The sequence below is a fragment of the Macaca thibetana genome, chromosome 7 (assembly GCF_024542745.1).
Source record: "Macaca thibetana thibetana isolate TM-01 chromosome 7, ASM2454274v1, whole genome shotgun sequence".
NCBI lineage: Eukaryota > Metazoa > Chordata > Mammalia > Primates > Cercopithecidae > Macaca > Macaca thibetana.
In genome coordinates, this window is record NC_065584.1 from 68,745,194 (window position 1) to 68,760,038 (window position 14,845).

The 14,845-nt window shown below is 38.7% G+C and overlaps 1 protein-coding gene across 1 annotated transcript in view; it reads left to right on the forward strand.

Moving 5' to 3' along the window:
* SEC23A (SEC23 homolog A, COPII coat complex component) overlaps positions 1-14,845 on the forward strand; it is a 73,472-nt gene that overhangs the window by 45,732 nt on the left and 12,895 nt on the right. Inside the window, exons 14-16 of the mRNA XM_050798953.1 lie at positions 3,630-3,783; positions 10,107-10,184; positions 13,837-13,998. Coding sequence (XP_050654910.1) covers positions 3,630-3,783; positions 10,107-10,184; positions 13,837-13,998 — 394 coding nt within the window. The remainder of the gene's footprint in view (positions 1-3,629; positions 3,784-10,106; positions 10,185-13,836; positions 13,999-14,845) is intronic.

Consider the following 14,845-nt stretch of genomic DNA (forward strand, 5'->3'; position numbering starts at 1 on the left):
AAGTGAATAAGCCATATGAAAATAAAGGCTCCTGAGAAGACAAAGTTACTCTATTTTTCATATAGAAAATAACTTTGATCTAGGAATTTTGGTTTAAACTAGTTGTAAGAATCACAGTGAAGGGGTATGGGAAATGTAGAATACCGATTTTTATAATGTCAAGAAGCCCTTTAAACTTGACTTTAAGAACATACCTTTTAATTTATGTCTAAACAAATAATAAGTAGTAAATTTGCATGTGTTCACTTGGAATGTATTTCCTCTATTGCACCATTATATTTTCAGAATAAAAAAAATCACCTTCATAGTTCAAAGCAAATAAATATGGTCATTCAAGTTTGGAAAGTACTGATTCAAACAGTGTTGTTTTTAATTCTTTGATTTTTAAAATTAAAATTAAAATAATTAATAAAACACTAAACCAAACTATTTGTATAATCATGAAGTCTTTAAATTGCATTAAAACATAACTTTCAAAATTACCAATGTCTTCTTTCACACATTCTCATTCTTTTTTGCTTCTTACTGTTTACTACACTGAGATAATTCACACGTTTCAACCATCTGGGAAACATTTAATAATTATTTGCTTATTGAAAGAAAATTAAAAATACAGAAAGAAGGGAGAAGAATTTTAAACATGCTACTGCCTGAATTCCCTTAGATCACTCTTACATGTAAAAGTGGTTCAGCATTTATTTTCAAGAAGTCTGTAAGTATGTCTGGCCAGTCACTATATCTGAAATATTAAACAAACAAACATAAAATGTATTGCTGAGTCTTCCCAGGATCAGTTTGACTAGATTGGATTTATACAGCATTTGGATTTAATAAAATGCTGCTATTTTATGTGTAATATCAAATTATTCCCTTAGACTGAAATTTTTACTTGTTAACTTTTCATTGGTTTTAGGCAGTGTATTAACATGGAAATAAAAGAATACAAAGTAATTTTAATTACTTGATTTTTATCACTAATGATTGAAAGGCCAATGAGAAACTTCTGACACTTAATTCATTTTCCAGTGGAATAAACAAGAATTACTTAGGTTGAGAGAAAACCTTTATTTTTGTATAGTTTGTATTTCTATATTTAAATACAAAATTATTTTTTAAAATTTCATTTAAAAAATTAAATGAAATTTTAAAGTTGGATATAGGGACTTACATATCTATGTGTGGGGACACACATATATGCAATTATTTTTACTCGTAAAAATCTTTTATTGGCCAAGTGTGGTGACTCATGCCTATAATCTCAGTGCTTTGGGACGGCTGAGGCAGGAAGATCACTTGAGTCCAGGAGTTGGAGACTACCATGGGCAACATAATGAGACCTTCATCTCTAAAAAAATGGTTTTAAATTAGCTGGTATGGTGGTCTGTGCCTGTAGTCCTGCTACTCAGAAGGCGGAGGTGCGAGGATTGCTGGAGCCCAGTAGTTTGAGGTGAATCATGATTGTGCCACTGGAACCATGATCATGCTACTGCATTCCAGCTTGGGTGATAGAGTGAGACCTTGTCTCTTAAAAAAATCTCTTTTTTTTTTTAAACTTCCTTATTTTATGTCTTTAAAGTTTTTTTTTTTTTTTTTTTTTTTTGAGACAGTTTTGCACTGTCACCCAAGCTGGAGTGCAGTGGTGCCATCTCGGCTTGCTGCAGCCTCTGCTTCCCAGGGTAAGGCAATTCTCGTCTTCAGAGTAGCTGGGATTACAGGCATGTGCCACCATGCCTGGCTAATTTTTGTATTTTTAGTAGAGACAGAGTTTCACCATGTTGCCGAGGCTGATCTTGAACTCCTGAGCTCAAGCAATCTGCCTGCCTCAGCCTCCCAAAGTATTGCGATTACAGGCGTGAACCACTGCAACCAGCCTAGAGATAGGGTCTTGCTGTTTCTCAGGCTGAACTCAAACTTCTGGGCTTAAGTGATTCTCCCACCTTAGCTTCCTGAATAACTGGGACTATAGATATGTGCCACCATGCCGACTGAGTAGTAAAAAATCTTAATGTTTTAAGGAATGTGGTTGGAGAGCTGCCTTTACACTTACTTTGGAAGATTTCTTTAGGTTTGGTTATATTTTTCTGAAAAACAATAAATGCTATACTAAATCTGCTATTAGTGATTTAAAAAAATGCTAGTTTGAGCCTGATGCAGTGGCTCACACCTGTAATCCCAGCACTTTGGGAGGTTCAGGTGGGTAGATTGCCTGAGCTCAGGAGTGCAAGACCAGCCTGGGCAACATGGTGACACCCTGTCTCTACTAAATACAAAAAAGTTAGCCAGAGTGTGTAGTCGCTACTCTGTAGGCTGAGGCATGAGAATTGCTTGAACCCAGGAGGCAGAGGTTGCAGTGAGCTGAGATCCCTCCACTGCACTCTAGCCTGGGTGACAGAGCAAGACTCTGTCTCCAAAAAAAAAAAAAAGCTAATTTGTTTAAGTAATACTGGAATTTTGAAATATCAAAGTAGGCTGGGCATGGTGGCTCACGCCTATTATTCCAGCACTTTGGGAGGCCTAGGTAGGCGGATCACTTGAGGTCCGGAGCTCAAGACTAAACTGATGAACATGGCGAAACCCCCTCTCTACTAATATCGTGGGAATCAGGAGACTGGAGAGACCAGTAGGTGGAACAGGAGGATTTTATTGAGTGCACTTAGACCCAGTGGATTAACATCCGAAGACTGGGCCCCAAGCAAAGGCAGGGCTTGGCTTATATACACACTTTTGAAACGGGGTTGACTAGTTTGAAACAAGCTTATAGTGGCGTGAAGCGTAGTGGCGTGAAAGCTCATGTACAGAGGCAGAACAAAGGCAGTTAATTAAACTGTGACAGGTTCATAATGCAGGCTTATGAGTGACTCTTGCTATGTAGCCTGGATGGCTGTTATCTAGCTTTGCTCAAGATCCTTGCATGGGCTTATCTCATATCCTTTGCTATGGCGCCTAGATGGTTGCAATCCAGGCCCACTCAGGCATGTCTCGTGACCTTTGCTGTGTTGCTCAGATAAAACAGACTACTTGAAGTTGCTAGTTATAGAAAACAGGAATCTGTAAACTCATAGGTTTACTCACATCATAAGAGAGAGGAAAATTTGTTTCTCTTCTCCCTGTATTTGAGGGAGTGCTGGGAGAGTCTCCAGAGCACATTCCTTTGAGCCCTGGCTTCTTGGATAATGTTGTCGATACTTTGCCTGGGTCTGGGTCTGGGCTTTGCCCGTTACTGCCTTTGGGATGAGTTAGCCTAACACCTAAAGCTTGTTTCCTTCTCTTTTTAATTTTATTTTTCTTTATTTGTTTAATTTCCTGCCTCACTAAAAATACAAAGAATTAACTGGAATTGGTGGCAGGTGCTGTAATCCAAGCTACTTGGGAAGTTGAAGGAGGAGAATTGCTTGACCCCAATAGGCGATGTTGCAGTGAGCCAAGATTGCACCATTGCACTACAGCCTGGGTGACAGAGCGAGATTCTGTCTCAAAAAAAAAAAAAAAAAAAAAAAAAAAAAAAAAAAGAAATATTGAAGTAGTTTCTGTATCTTTTATCTTTTAAATTTAAATTTGTATGGTAGCCAACTATGACATTGTGGATATAATAATTCAGCAGGATTTCTATGCTTTCTTATTGTCTTTAGCTGGGCAGATGCCCAAACTCAAATCCAAAACATTGCTGCATCTTTTGACCAGGAGGCAGCTGCCATTCTTATGGCCCGACTAGCAATATATAGAGCAGAAACAGAAGAAGGTCCAGATGTGCTTAGGTGGCTGGACAGACAGCTCATTCGACTGGTAAGAAGTAAACACTGTACTTTTCTAAATTTGTATGCTTTCATTTATAGTAAATGTTTGTTGCATAATCTCTTTCAAAGTACTTAACAGTGTATCTGAAATACTGTATGAGAAACTCCTATTCAAATTACTGAGACAGTAGCACAGTAATGAATAGTAGAATTCAGTAATCTCTTCCAGTAAACTAGATTGCCTTTTTTCCTTAAAAATTAAGAGTGACAATTTAGTAACCTATTATTTTTCTATTCTTATTGGCTGGAATGAAGTTAGTTCCAAATTTAATTCTGTATTATTGTAACAATTTTTATTGCTTTTTAACATATTTCTTCATTGCTGTGGCTTTAGTTTTTTACTTTCATTTTAATGGAACTGTTATATATGCATCTTTTAAAAGAAATTAGGTCAGGAATGGTGGCTAATGGCAGTAATCCCAGCACTTTGGATCAGGAGTTCAAGATCAGCCTGGGCAACATGGCGAAACCACCGTCTCTACAAAAAATTCAAAAAAATCAGCTAGGCGTGGTGCTGTGTGCCTGTAGTCCCACCTACTCCAGAGACTGAGGTGGGAGGATCACTTGAGCCCAGGAGGTTTGAGGCTGCAGTGAGCTGTGATCGTGCTGCTGCATTCCAGCCTGGGCAACAGAGTGAGACCCTGTGTCAAAAAAGAAATGAACCAGGGTAGAAAAATTATACTTATTAACATGCAAAATATAGACAAGTCTGTATTATCTGGTTCTAGATTACCAGCATGCAGGCTAATAAAGTTATTAGTAGCGTTGATTTACTTGGGTTTTTAACATGCCGGAACACCATTACTGTACTTGCATTATGACATAGAGTACTTTATTAAGCTTAGTTTCTTTTTCTTTTTTTTTTTCTGAGACAGGGTCTCACTTTGTCACGCAGGCTGGAGTTCATTGAGATGATCATGGCTCACCATAGCCTTGACCTCTCCCGCTCAAGTGGTCCTCCCACCTCAGCCTCCTGAGTAGCTGGGACTGCAGACACACACCACCACACCTGGCAAATTTAGAAATTTTTTGTAGAGATGGAGTCTCCTTATGTTGCCTAAGAGAGGTCTCAAACTCCTGGGTTTAAGTGACTCTCCCATCTCTTTCTCCCAAAGTGTTGGGATTACAGGTGTGAGCCACCATCACCATACCTGGCTAATTAAAAAAAAATTTTGTAGAGACTGGGTCTCACTGTTTTGCTCAAGGTAATCTCAAACTGCTATGCTCAAGCACCCCTACCACCTTGGTGTCCCAGAGTGTTGGGATTTTACGAGCATGAGCCACCACACCCAGCTAAGCCCAGTTCTTAATGCTCCATTTTTAGTCAGCAACCTCTGGCTTATTAATTGTTTGAAGGTACTTCTTTATGCACTCTTTAGCTTAAATACCCTGTTGAGAACTCTATTTGCTAAGCTATCGAATTTCTGTGTCTGGTGTTTTTTGTGTTGTTGGTGTAGGTTTTCATGTAATTTTAAAAATTCTTGAGTGAACTACACTTGTTTTAAAAAGCTAGCTGTTTTTGTAGCATCATTCATAACTTTTTTTCATTTTACCTCCAAGAGTTTTTTTATACTAGTACCTCTTTGAAAAAAGCAGCTTTATGACAATATTACCTTAAAAACAAGAGAGATTAAATCTCTCACAGGGTCCACTATTGATGGGACACTATTAGCACAAATGCCAACACAGTTCCTTCAAGGTGAATCTTTTGTTTCCAGATAGATATAACACTAAATATATTTTGACCCTTGCTTATTTAGGACAGCAGAAAAGTTTCGCTTTGTAGCAGAAATTTTCCTTGAATTACACTGTTATTTAGAAATCTGACATGACATCAGTGAAACCTGTTAACTTGTCAATCTGTAGAGAATCTGTTTTTTTCAGCTTATTATACACAGATGTCTCCAGCATCATGTGACATGTCATCAGTGTTTTGACTTATTGTACTTGTTTAAATGGGACCTTTTCAATTTCTCAGACTACATCTTTTTTTTTTGAGACGGAGTTTGGCTGTTGTTGTCTAGGCTGGAGTGCAATGGTGCAACCTTGGCTCACTGCCACCTCTGCCTCCCAGGTTCGTGCAATTCTCCTGCCTCAGCCTCTGGAGCTGCTGGGATTACAGGTGCACACCACCATACTGGCTAATTTTTTGTATTTTTAGTAGAGATGGGTTTCACCATGTTGGCTAGGCTGGTCTTGAACTCCTGACCTCAGGTGGTCCACCTGCCTCGGCCTCCCAAAGTGCTGGGATTACAGCCATGAGCCACTGCATCTGGCCTCAGACAGCATCTTGTCCTAGCATTTTCACTTACTATGATTTTACATATTGGCAATATTCTTTTCTCAACAACTGTGTGACTTTTCCTTTTCTAGATAATAAGTGTGCTCTGAAATAGCTTGCTTCCTTAGTTTTTTTCACTAATTGTGACTTTGTCTCAACAAATGCTTTATTGTTTAGAGATTCTAAAAGCTGCTTGGTGTAGTCATCACCTTTTGCTTGTCAAATGGCTGTGATTTGTAGTAAAGGGCTTTTTCCATTTTGCCAGAGGCATTGCTGAATTTGTAGGTTGTCACATATGACACAAAATTGAATAGTACAACTTGGATTACTGTCCCCTGTAAAACCCACTGATTTTCTTGTAAAGGTGGATTTTTTGTGTGTTTCCCTTGTTGCATGAGTACACTGAAATGACTCAGATGATTGTAATTCTTCAGAATTATCAGGATTCTCTGGAGATTTATGTCTAGAATTGTTTTCTTTTATATCTTTTATCTCACACCTCAACTTCAAGATTTTTTTTTTTTTCCAACTTTTAAGTTCAGGCATACATGTGCAGGATGTGCAGGTTTTTTATATAGGTAAACGTGTGCCATGGTGGTTTACTGCATAGATATCCCATCACCCAGGTATTATAGGCCAGCATCTATTAGCTATTCTTCCCAATGCTCTCCCTCCCCTCACTCCCCACAGGTGCCCAGTGTGTGTTGTTGCCCCTCATGTGTCCATGTGTTCTCATCAGTCAGCTCCCACTTGTAAGTGAGAGCATGTGGTGGTTGCTTTTCTATTCCTGTGTTAGTTTGCTGAGGATAATGGCTTCCAACATCTGTGTCCCTGCAAAGGACATGATCTCGTTCCATTTTTTTTTTTTTTTTTTTTTGAGACGTAGTCTTGCCCTGTCACCCAGGTTGGAGTGCAGTGGGACGATCTCGGCTCACTGCAACCTCCTCCTCCAGGTTCAAGCAATCCTCCTGCCTCAGCTTCCCAAGTAGCTGGGATAACAGGTGTGCGCCACCACACCCAGGTGTTTTTTTTTTTGTATTTTTAGTAGAGACAGGGTTTCACCATGTTGGCCAGGCTGGTCTTGAACTCCTGGCCTTGAGTGAGCTGCCTGTCTTGGCCTCCCAAGTGCTGGGATTACAGGTATGAACCACCACGCCCAGCTAATCTTGTTCTTTGTTATGTCTGCAGAGTATTTCGTGGTGTATATGTACCACATTTTCTTTTTTTTTTTTTTTTTTGAGACGGAGTCTCGCTCTGTTCCAGTGGAGTGGTGGGCATCTTCAGGTTGATTCCAGGCTCCCACAACCGCGCCTGGCTAATTTTTTGTATTTTTAGTAGAGACGGGGTTTCACCGTGATCTTGATCTCCTGACTTTGTGATCCACCCACTCGGCCTCCCAAAGTGCTGGGATCAGTTTGGGGGCATTTAGGTTGATTCCATGACTTTGTCTCACACCTCAGTTTCAAAAATTGCCACACTGTTTGACATGTTTGTAAAACATAAACACTAATGTAAAACAGAGGGGCCTAGTAATTAATTAAATGAGACGACTGCAAAAAGTACAAAATTACATAAACCTCAGAACGTACTTTACTTCTAATTTACACATTCTACATTTTGCAGCATTTACAACAGCAGCAGGGCAGTTGGGGCTAGAGACCAGATGAGTCTTGTGACCCCATTTTATGATAATGACTGAAGGAAGCAAGGGTTTATCTGTCATGTTAAAGATGTCCAAAACAGATATGGTGCCAGCACCAATTTGGCTCTCTAATGCACACTGTCTCCAAAACAGTACACAAAAAATGATGTTTCTTTTTAATTGAAGTTACTCTAGGAAGTCATCAAGGAAAAGAAAACACTTATATTACTTTGCTAAATTGAGGCAAAGAAATTTGTTAGTATGATTTCCTAGATTTTTTATTAGGGAAAAACTTATAAAATTTTTAATACCTAAACAGTATTTACTTTTTCTCTATTTGTGTTGCTGTTGTTGTAATAGCTAAAAATTCAGCAGTGAAGTTATCAGTACAAGAAAATGAGTCTCCTAGAATAGCTACTGAAACTAAAGTGCGTTATCACCTAAGTCATTTATCACATAAGATATTGGTATCCACACATGATTTACTGCCTCTACTCTCAGTCTCTTGTTCAGATCCATTGTGCATCCAACTTCAGGGATCTGTTCATCTCTTTCTTTTCTTTTCTTTTCTTTTTTCCTTTCTTTCCTTCTTTTGAGATGGGGTCTTGCCATATTACTTACCCAGGCTGGACTTGAACTCGTGGGCTCAGGTGATCCTCCCACCTCAGCCTCCCGAGGAGCAGGAACTACAGGCCTGTGCCACTGCTCCTGGCTTCCTTTTTGACTCCTGGCCTTTTCTGTTTCACTACTTAAAATTAATGGCTGATTCATCTTTGACACCTTGGGTTTACCCATCAACCACTAATTGTATTCTCCCTTTAGCTGCATTGCTAGCCATCATGGGTAAACATTTCATCTAATCAGACTTGGCTCAGGAAATCTTCTGTCTTAAGACTATTGACACTTTCCCTGCAAGCCAGGTTTTCTCTTGCTGCACCAATGGGATGAAGCACTTTAGTTTTGCTGTTTTTACAGATACCACTTTTGTCATGACCATTTTCTTATAGAGGTTAGGCATTGACCTCTAGGGTCCTTTTATGTGGCTGCCTTTATGCATAAATAATTACTGAATTAGAGAAGGAATTAGCCTTTTAGTAAGGGATGTTATTTTCCTCAAGAAAATCATATTACTGTTGTTTTATCTGCCTAGTTTTATTACTTCTGAATAACTCAAATAGTGGGTCTTGGATATACCTTCTTTATGCTTCAGTCTGTTTCCCATTGGTATCAGTGTTTTGGTTGGGTTGTAAATAAGGACTGCTCCTCATGACTGAAGTAGTTGATACTAGAGCATTTTACAGGTGTTCAAAAAAACTATTTTTTTCTTTTTCGAGACAGGATCTTGCTCTGTTTCCCAGGCTGGCTTGCATTGGCATGATCATGGCTTACAGAGTAGCCTCAACCGCCTAGGCTCAAGCAATCCTTCTACCACAGCCTCTCGAGTAGCTGGGACTATAGTCACGTGCAACCATGCCTGGCTAATTTTTAAAATTTTTTGTAGAGACAGTATCTCACTGTGTTGCCCAAGATGGTCTCAAACTCCTGGGCTCAAGTGATCCTCCTGCATTGGCCTCCCAGAGTGCTCAGATTATAGGCATGAGTCACTACACCTGGCTCAAAACTTTTTTTTTTTTTTTTTTAGATAGAATCTTGCTCTGCCACCCAGGCTGGAGTCCAGTGGCACGATCTTGGCTCACTGCAACTTCTGCCTGCCGGATTCAAGCAATTCTCTTGCCTCAGCCTCCCAAGTAGCTGGGATTACAGCCGTGCACCACTATGCCTGGCTTATTTTTGTATTTTTAGTAGAGACAGGGTTTCACCATGTTGGCCAGGCTGGTCTTAAACTCCTGACCTTGTGATCCTCCTGCCTCGGCCACCCAAAGTGCTGGGATTACAGGTGTGAGCCACTGTGCCTCGCCAAATTTTTTTTTTTTTTTTTAAATAGAGATGGAGGTCTTGCTATTTTGTTCAGGCTGGTCTTGAACTCCTAGGCACAAACGGTCCTCCTGCCTTGGCTTCCCAAAGTGCTGGAATTACAGGCGTCAGTCACTGTGCCAGCCTTTTTGGTGTTTCAGGGCACATGTTGAACTTTTTTGTTGTTATCTAAGAGCTCTTTATTTGTTGTGAGAGATACTTAGTTAAAAAATATCCAAATATTTTAAGGTGAGTTATTAATTACATTGGGGCAATGTGGTATTTGTTTCTGAAATTTAATGTTTTTTCTTTGGTTTTGTCTCTTGGTAAGTCTATAAGTAATACTATAATTTTATCCTTTATCAAGTATCTGCTTCCTGATGATTGGTAACTTCTTGTAAATAGAATATTTATAGGCAACAGTGTTAGCTTTTATTCCAGGAAATAAATTACTAACACATTTTATTTTATTTAGTGTCAGAAATTTGGAGAATATCATAAAGATGACCCAAGTTCCTTCAGATTTTCAGAAACTTTCTCCCTTTATCCACAGGTAAGTAGGTAAAAGATTCGTATTCTTTTCTTTTCTTTTTTTTTTTCTTTTTTAGAGACAGGCTCTCACTGTGTCACCCAAGCTGAAGTGTAGTGGCTCCATCATAGCTCACTGTAACCTGGAACTCCGGGCTTAGTCAGCCTCCTGAGTAGCCAGGACTACAGGTGTGTATTTTTTTTGGTAGGGATGGTTTCCTGCTATGTTGCTCAGCCTGGTCTTGAACTGTTAGCCTCAAGAAGTCCTTCTGTCTTGGCCTCCCAGAGTGCTAAGATTGCCACACCCAGCCAGACCCATATTCTTTTCTTGTGCGGCCAGTAGCATTGAGCCTCATTTTTCCTTTTTTATTGCTCTTTTTATAGTACCTATTTTATTGGGTTATTCTTTTCGTTAGATAAGTTTGGGATAGCTAAGAAATTAATATTGTGCTGTGAGTAGTTGGTGAAAAGTATATAGTATTTTTATATTGGCCTTGCAAATAGTCATTTATTTGTGGTGAATAGAGACTTACACTGGAACCCTGCAGTGGACAGAATTAGGTGTCAGGCTGGTTAGTTTTCCATTTGACATAAGGGGACCTAATTATAGTGGTACCAGAAGGACTTCATCTGAGGTTATTGTACCAGTTAGCTAGTCTTGTAGTATAGTATCACACCTGAGAACAATTTTATGGGGCCAGACTAGATAAATAGAAAAGAAACTAATTTGATTTACCTTACAGAATGTTTTCCACCTGGAGCACTGGAATCTATCCCTCCATCCTCCTGTTGATTTGATAGATATTTTTAAGTCTCTGTGTTCACAGTACTATGTGCAAGGAACTTTAGGAGGATACAGGTGACTGAGATGGATCCCTCTTACAAGGAGTTTTTAGTCTAAAGGGCAAGATGTGAAATACACATAAACAGCACAGAACAGAAACTGAGAAATGCTATGAGAGATATATAGAATTTAAAGGAAACTTAAAGGAATCCTTCTAAATGGATGATTTTATATATCTTTTGAAGGAGGAGGTGGCCTTTTAGCTTAACTTGGAAGGATGATTAATATTGAGATGTGGAAATTCATATTTTTGCCCATGAGAACTTTGTTTAAAGCATCAGCTTTCTTTTTCAGAGCTGCTCTGTTTTTTGTTTTTTTGTTTTGAGGATCCTTTATTGTTGATTAATCTATAACCCAGAAACTCCATGCTTATAGAGGGGAGACTTCCCTAAAACCTCTGGCGAGATTTTGGAGAATCAAGAAAAGGCAAGGTCTACTTGTCTTAAGGCATGTAAAATTCTTTGTTTTGTCATTTTTGTAGCAGAAACTAATAGGAAAATGATTGAGGACATTAGCCTAAGTATTTTACTAAGTATCTCCACACTTTCCTTTCTTTCTCTTCTGTCCCTGCCTCAAGCCTTCTTGTTGGGCTTTTAGATCTTCAGTGAGATCTGGACATTTCCATCTTTCTCCCTTTCCTGGAAATAGGAAGCAGGGGACCCTGGAATACCTTTTGTCTTGGGTTTTCAAAGTCTGATAGTCTTCTAAAAGATGGCATAGACCAAATTTAAGGGAAGTCTTCATCCCCAAAATATTACCTAACATTTGCCAATTAGTCATTTCTGTGAGTAAACAGGAATGACTGAAGTAGTAAGGGATGCAAGAGCCTCTCAATGAATTGTAGATCCTGAAAACAGAATAGGAATGAGAATTTCAGTGAGTGACATGTTGGGAGAAAACTGTTGAATGAGTCCCAGACAGGAGCAACATATAGGCACTTGGGACCTGAGGGTTGGAGGAATTTAAGAGAAGTGTCTAAAGACAAGTGGGAATACTTTCTGGCTGATCTTAATCAGTTTTATCAAAGACCCAATGTAGCTATCCATTATTCAGGTCTAACTCAGACTCATTGATTTCTTTCATGTGAGGAGTAGGTGGAGGGGAAAAAAGTGAAAGGAGAAAGAAGCAGTGAAACAAAATCTGGAGAATGTTTCTTAGGTATAGGGAAAACGTTAAATATTAAGAAATTATATGGGGGTGTGTGTGTGTGTGTGTGTGTGTGTGTGTGTTATATCAGTGTAGACCCTTCCCAGTACAATTTTTAAGTCATTGTATTAGTTCTCATGCTGCTAATAGACATACCTGGGACTGGGTAATTTATAAAGAAAGAGGTTTGTTTGTTTATTTATTTATTTATTTATTTATTTATTTTTGAGACAGAGTCTCACTCTGTCACCCAGGCTGGAGTGCAGTGACGCCATCTCAGCTCACTGCAGCCTCTGCCTCCCTAGTTCAAGCAATTCTTGTGCCTCAGTCTCCCGAGTAGCTGGGTTACAGGCGCGTGCCACCACATCTGGCTAATCTTTTTTTGTAATTTTAGTAGAGATGGGGTTTCACCATGTTGGCCTGGCTGGTCTTGAACTGCCAACCTCAGGTGATCCACCTGCCTCAGTCTCCCAGAGTGCTAGGATTACAAGCGTGAGCCACCATGCCTGGCCAAGAGGTTTAATTGACTCACAGTTCCACATGGCTGGGGAGGACTCACGGTCGTGGCGGAAAGCTAAGGGGAAGCAAGACACATCTTAACAATGCAGCAGGCAAGAGAGCATGTGCAGGGGAACTCCCATTTATAAAACCATCAGATCTCCGGAGACTTACTACCACGAGAACAGTATGGGGGAAACTGTCCCCCGACATGATTCAGTTCTCTCCACCTGGCCCTGCCTTGACAAGTAAACTTGAATTGACAATTCAAGGTGAGATTTGGGTGGGGACACAGTTAAATCATATCAGCCATTTATAAGTAGAAAATTTGTAGTTTATTTTTATATCTTCTTAGAATCTTTTGGTGTTGGTAATGAGTAGTAATGAAAAAGCCCAAAGATATGGTTGGGGGGGAGGATTAAAAACAAAGAATGGTCATGGTTTACTACCTGGCACCAGCCTCTGAATAACTTAGATTTGAGCAAGGGGTTTTTGTCTTTTTTTTTTTCTTTTAAATACAGACAAGGTCTTGTTATGCTGCCTAAACTGGTCTCCAACTTCTGGGCCTCAAGCCATCCCAGAGTGTTGGGATTACAGGTGTGAGCCACCATGCCCAGCCATCCTTTTCTTACTTTAACTTAAATTTTTTTTTTCTTTCTTACTTTAATTTTTTTCTTGTAGAATTTTATTTATTTATTTATTTATTTATTTATTTATTTTTGAGATGGAGTTTTGCTCATGTTGCCTAGGCTGGAGTGCAATGGCGCAATCTCGGCTCACTGCAACCTCCACCTCCTGGGTTCAAGCAGTTCTCCTGCCTCAGCCTCTTGAGTACCTGGGATTACAGGCATGCATCACGACGCCCGGCTAATTTTTCGTATTTTTAGGAGAGATGGGGTTGCTCCATGTTGGTCAGGCTGGTCTCGAACTCCCGACCTCAGGTGATCCACCCGCCTTGGCCTCCCAAAGTGCTGGGATTACAGGCATGAGCCACTGCGCCCGGCCAGAATTTTATTTTTAGGCTACTGATAAATTTCGTGAATAGGATTCCTTTCTGAGGGATATAAATTCTTGTAATAACATGTTTTGTTATGTTGTTAATAGTTTGTAATCAAATGTTTTTGCTAATAGTAAACACCTGTTGTAATATTAAAATCAGTAACAACTATCTCACATGTTTATCTTACAGTTTATGTTTCATTTAAGAAGATCTTCTTTCCTGCAAGTTTTTAACAATAGTCCTGATGAGAGTTCATATTATCGTCACCATTTTATGCGTCAGGATCTGACCCAGTCTCTAATTATGATTCAGCCTATCCTGTATGCATATTCTTTTAGTGGACCACCAGAGGTAAGAGGGACAGAAAAAAATAAATTGGTCTTGTTATTGCAATGTGTGGCATTAAAAAAAAGTGAAAACAACTAAAAAAATAGATGTAGTTACTAAATATAAGAATTTAAATGAATGGAAATCTCAACCTATTTATATATTCACTTAAAATATTTATGAATGTTTACTATATGCTAGATACCATGTAGGCTGTATTAGAAGATTGTTAAAAATTCTTTTTTTTTAAATGAGATGGAAGAGACTTTTAGATCATTTTGTCCAGCCATTTGGTTGATCAAATCCTCCAAAGCATATGATTATTCTTTGTGTCTTTAACAACGTCCAGAAGTGATTATGATTCTGTAGACTGTAGCTTATTCCAGAATTTAGTGTCTATGACAGTTATGACATTCTGTCTAAACAAAGTCTCTTGTTTTAATCTCATTTTCCTTTGTTTTTTTGAGAACATAAAAAATAGTTGACTATAAAGACATATGCTTAGAAGATTGATAAAGTTATCCATTTAACCTTCTTAGCAAACTGTTCCACTTATTTTAAACTGTTACCAAATGAACGATTTTTCCATTCTATAGTTAAAATGATCTGTTTTACTACTTGAAAGTATGTAGTTACTGTATTTGAAAATACTTTAGTAAGGTCAATATAAAGAGAATATTTAAAATATCTATTGATTAATGATCCCTCATGATACTATTATTCACGGTTTTATAAAATAGTGGGCAAAATGTTTTATTTCGTTACAATAATTTTTTTGTAATTTGTCAAATAGTTTCTGTTTTTCTAGGAAAATATATACTTTTAATATGTTGGTTTGGCTGTATCTATTTTGGCCTCATATTCTTTGAAT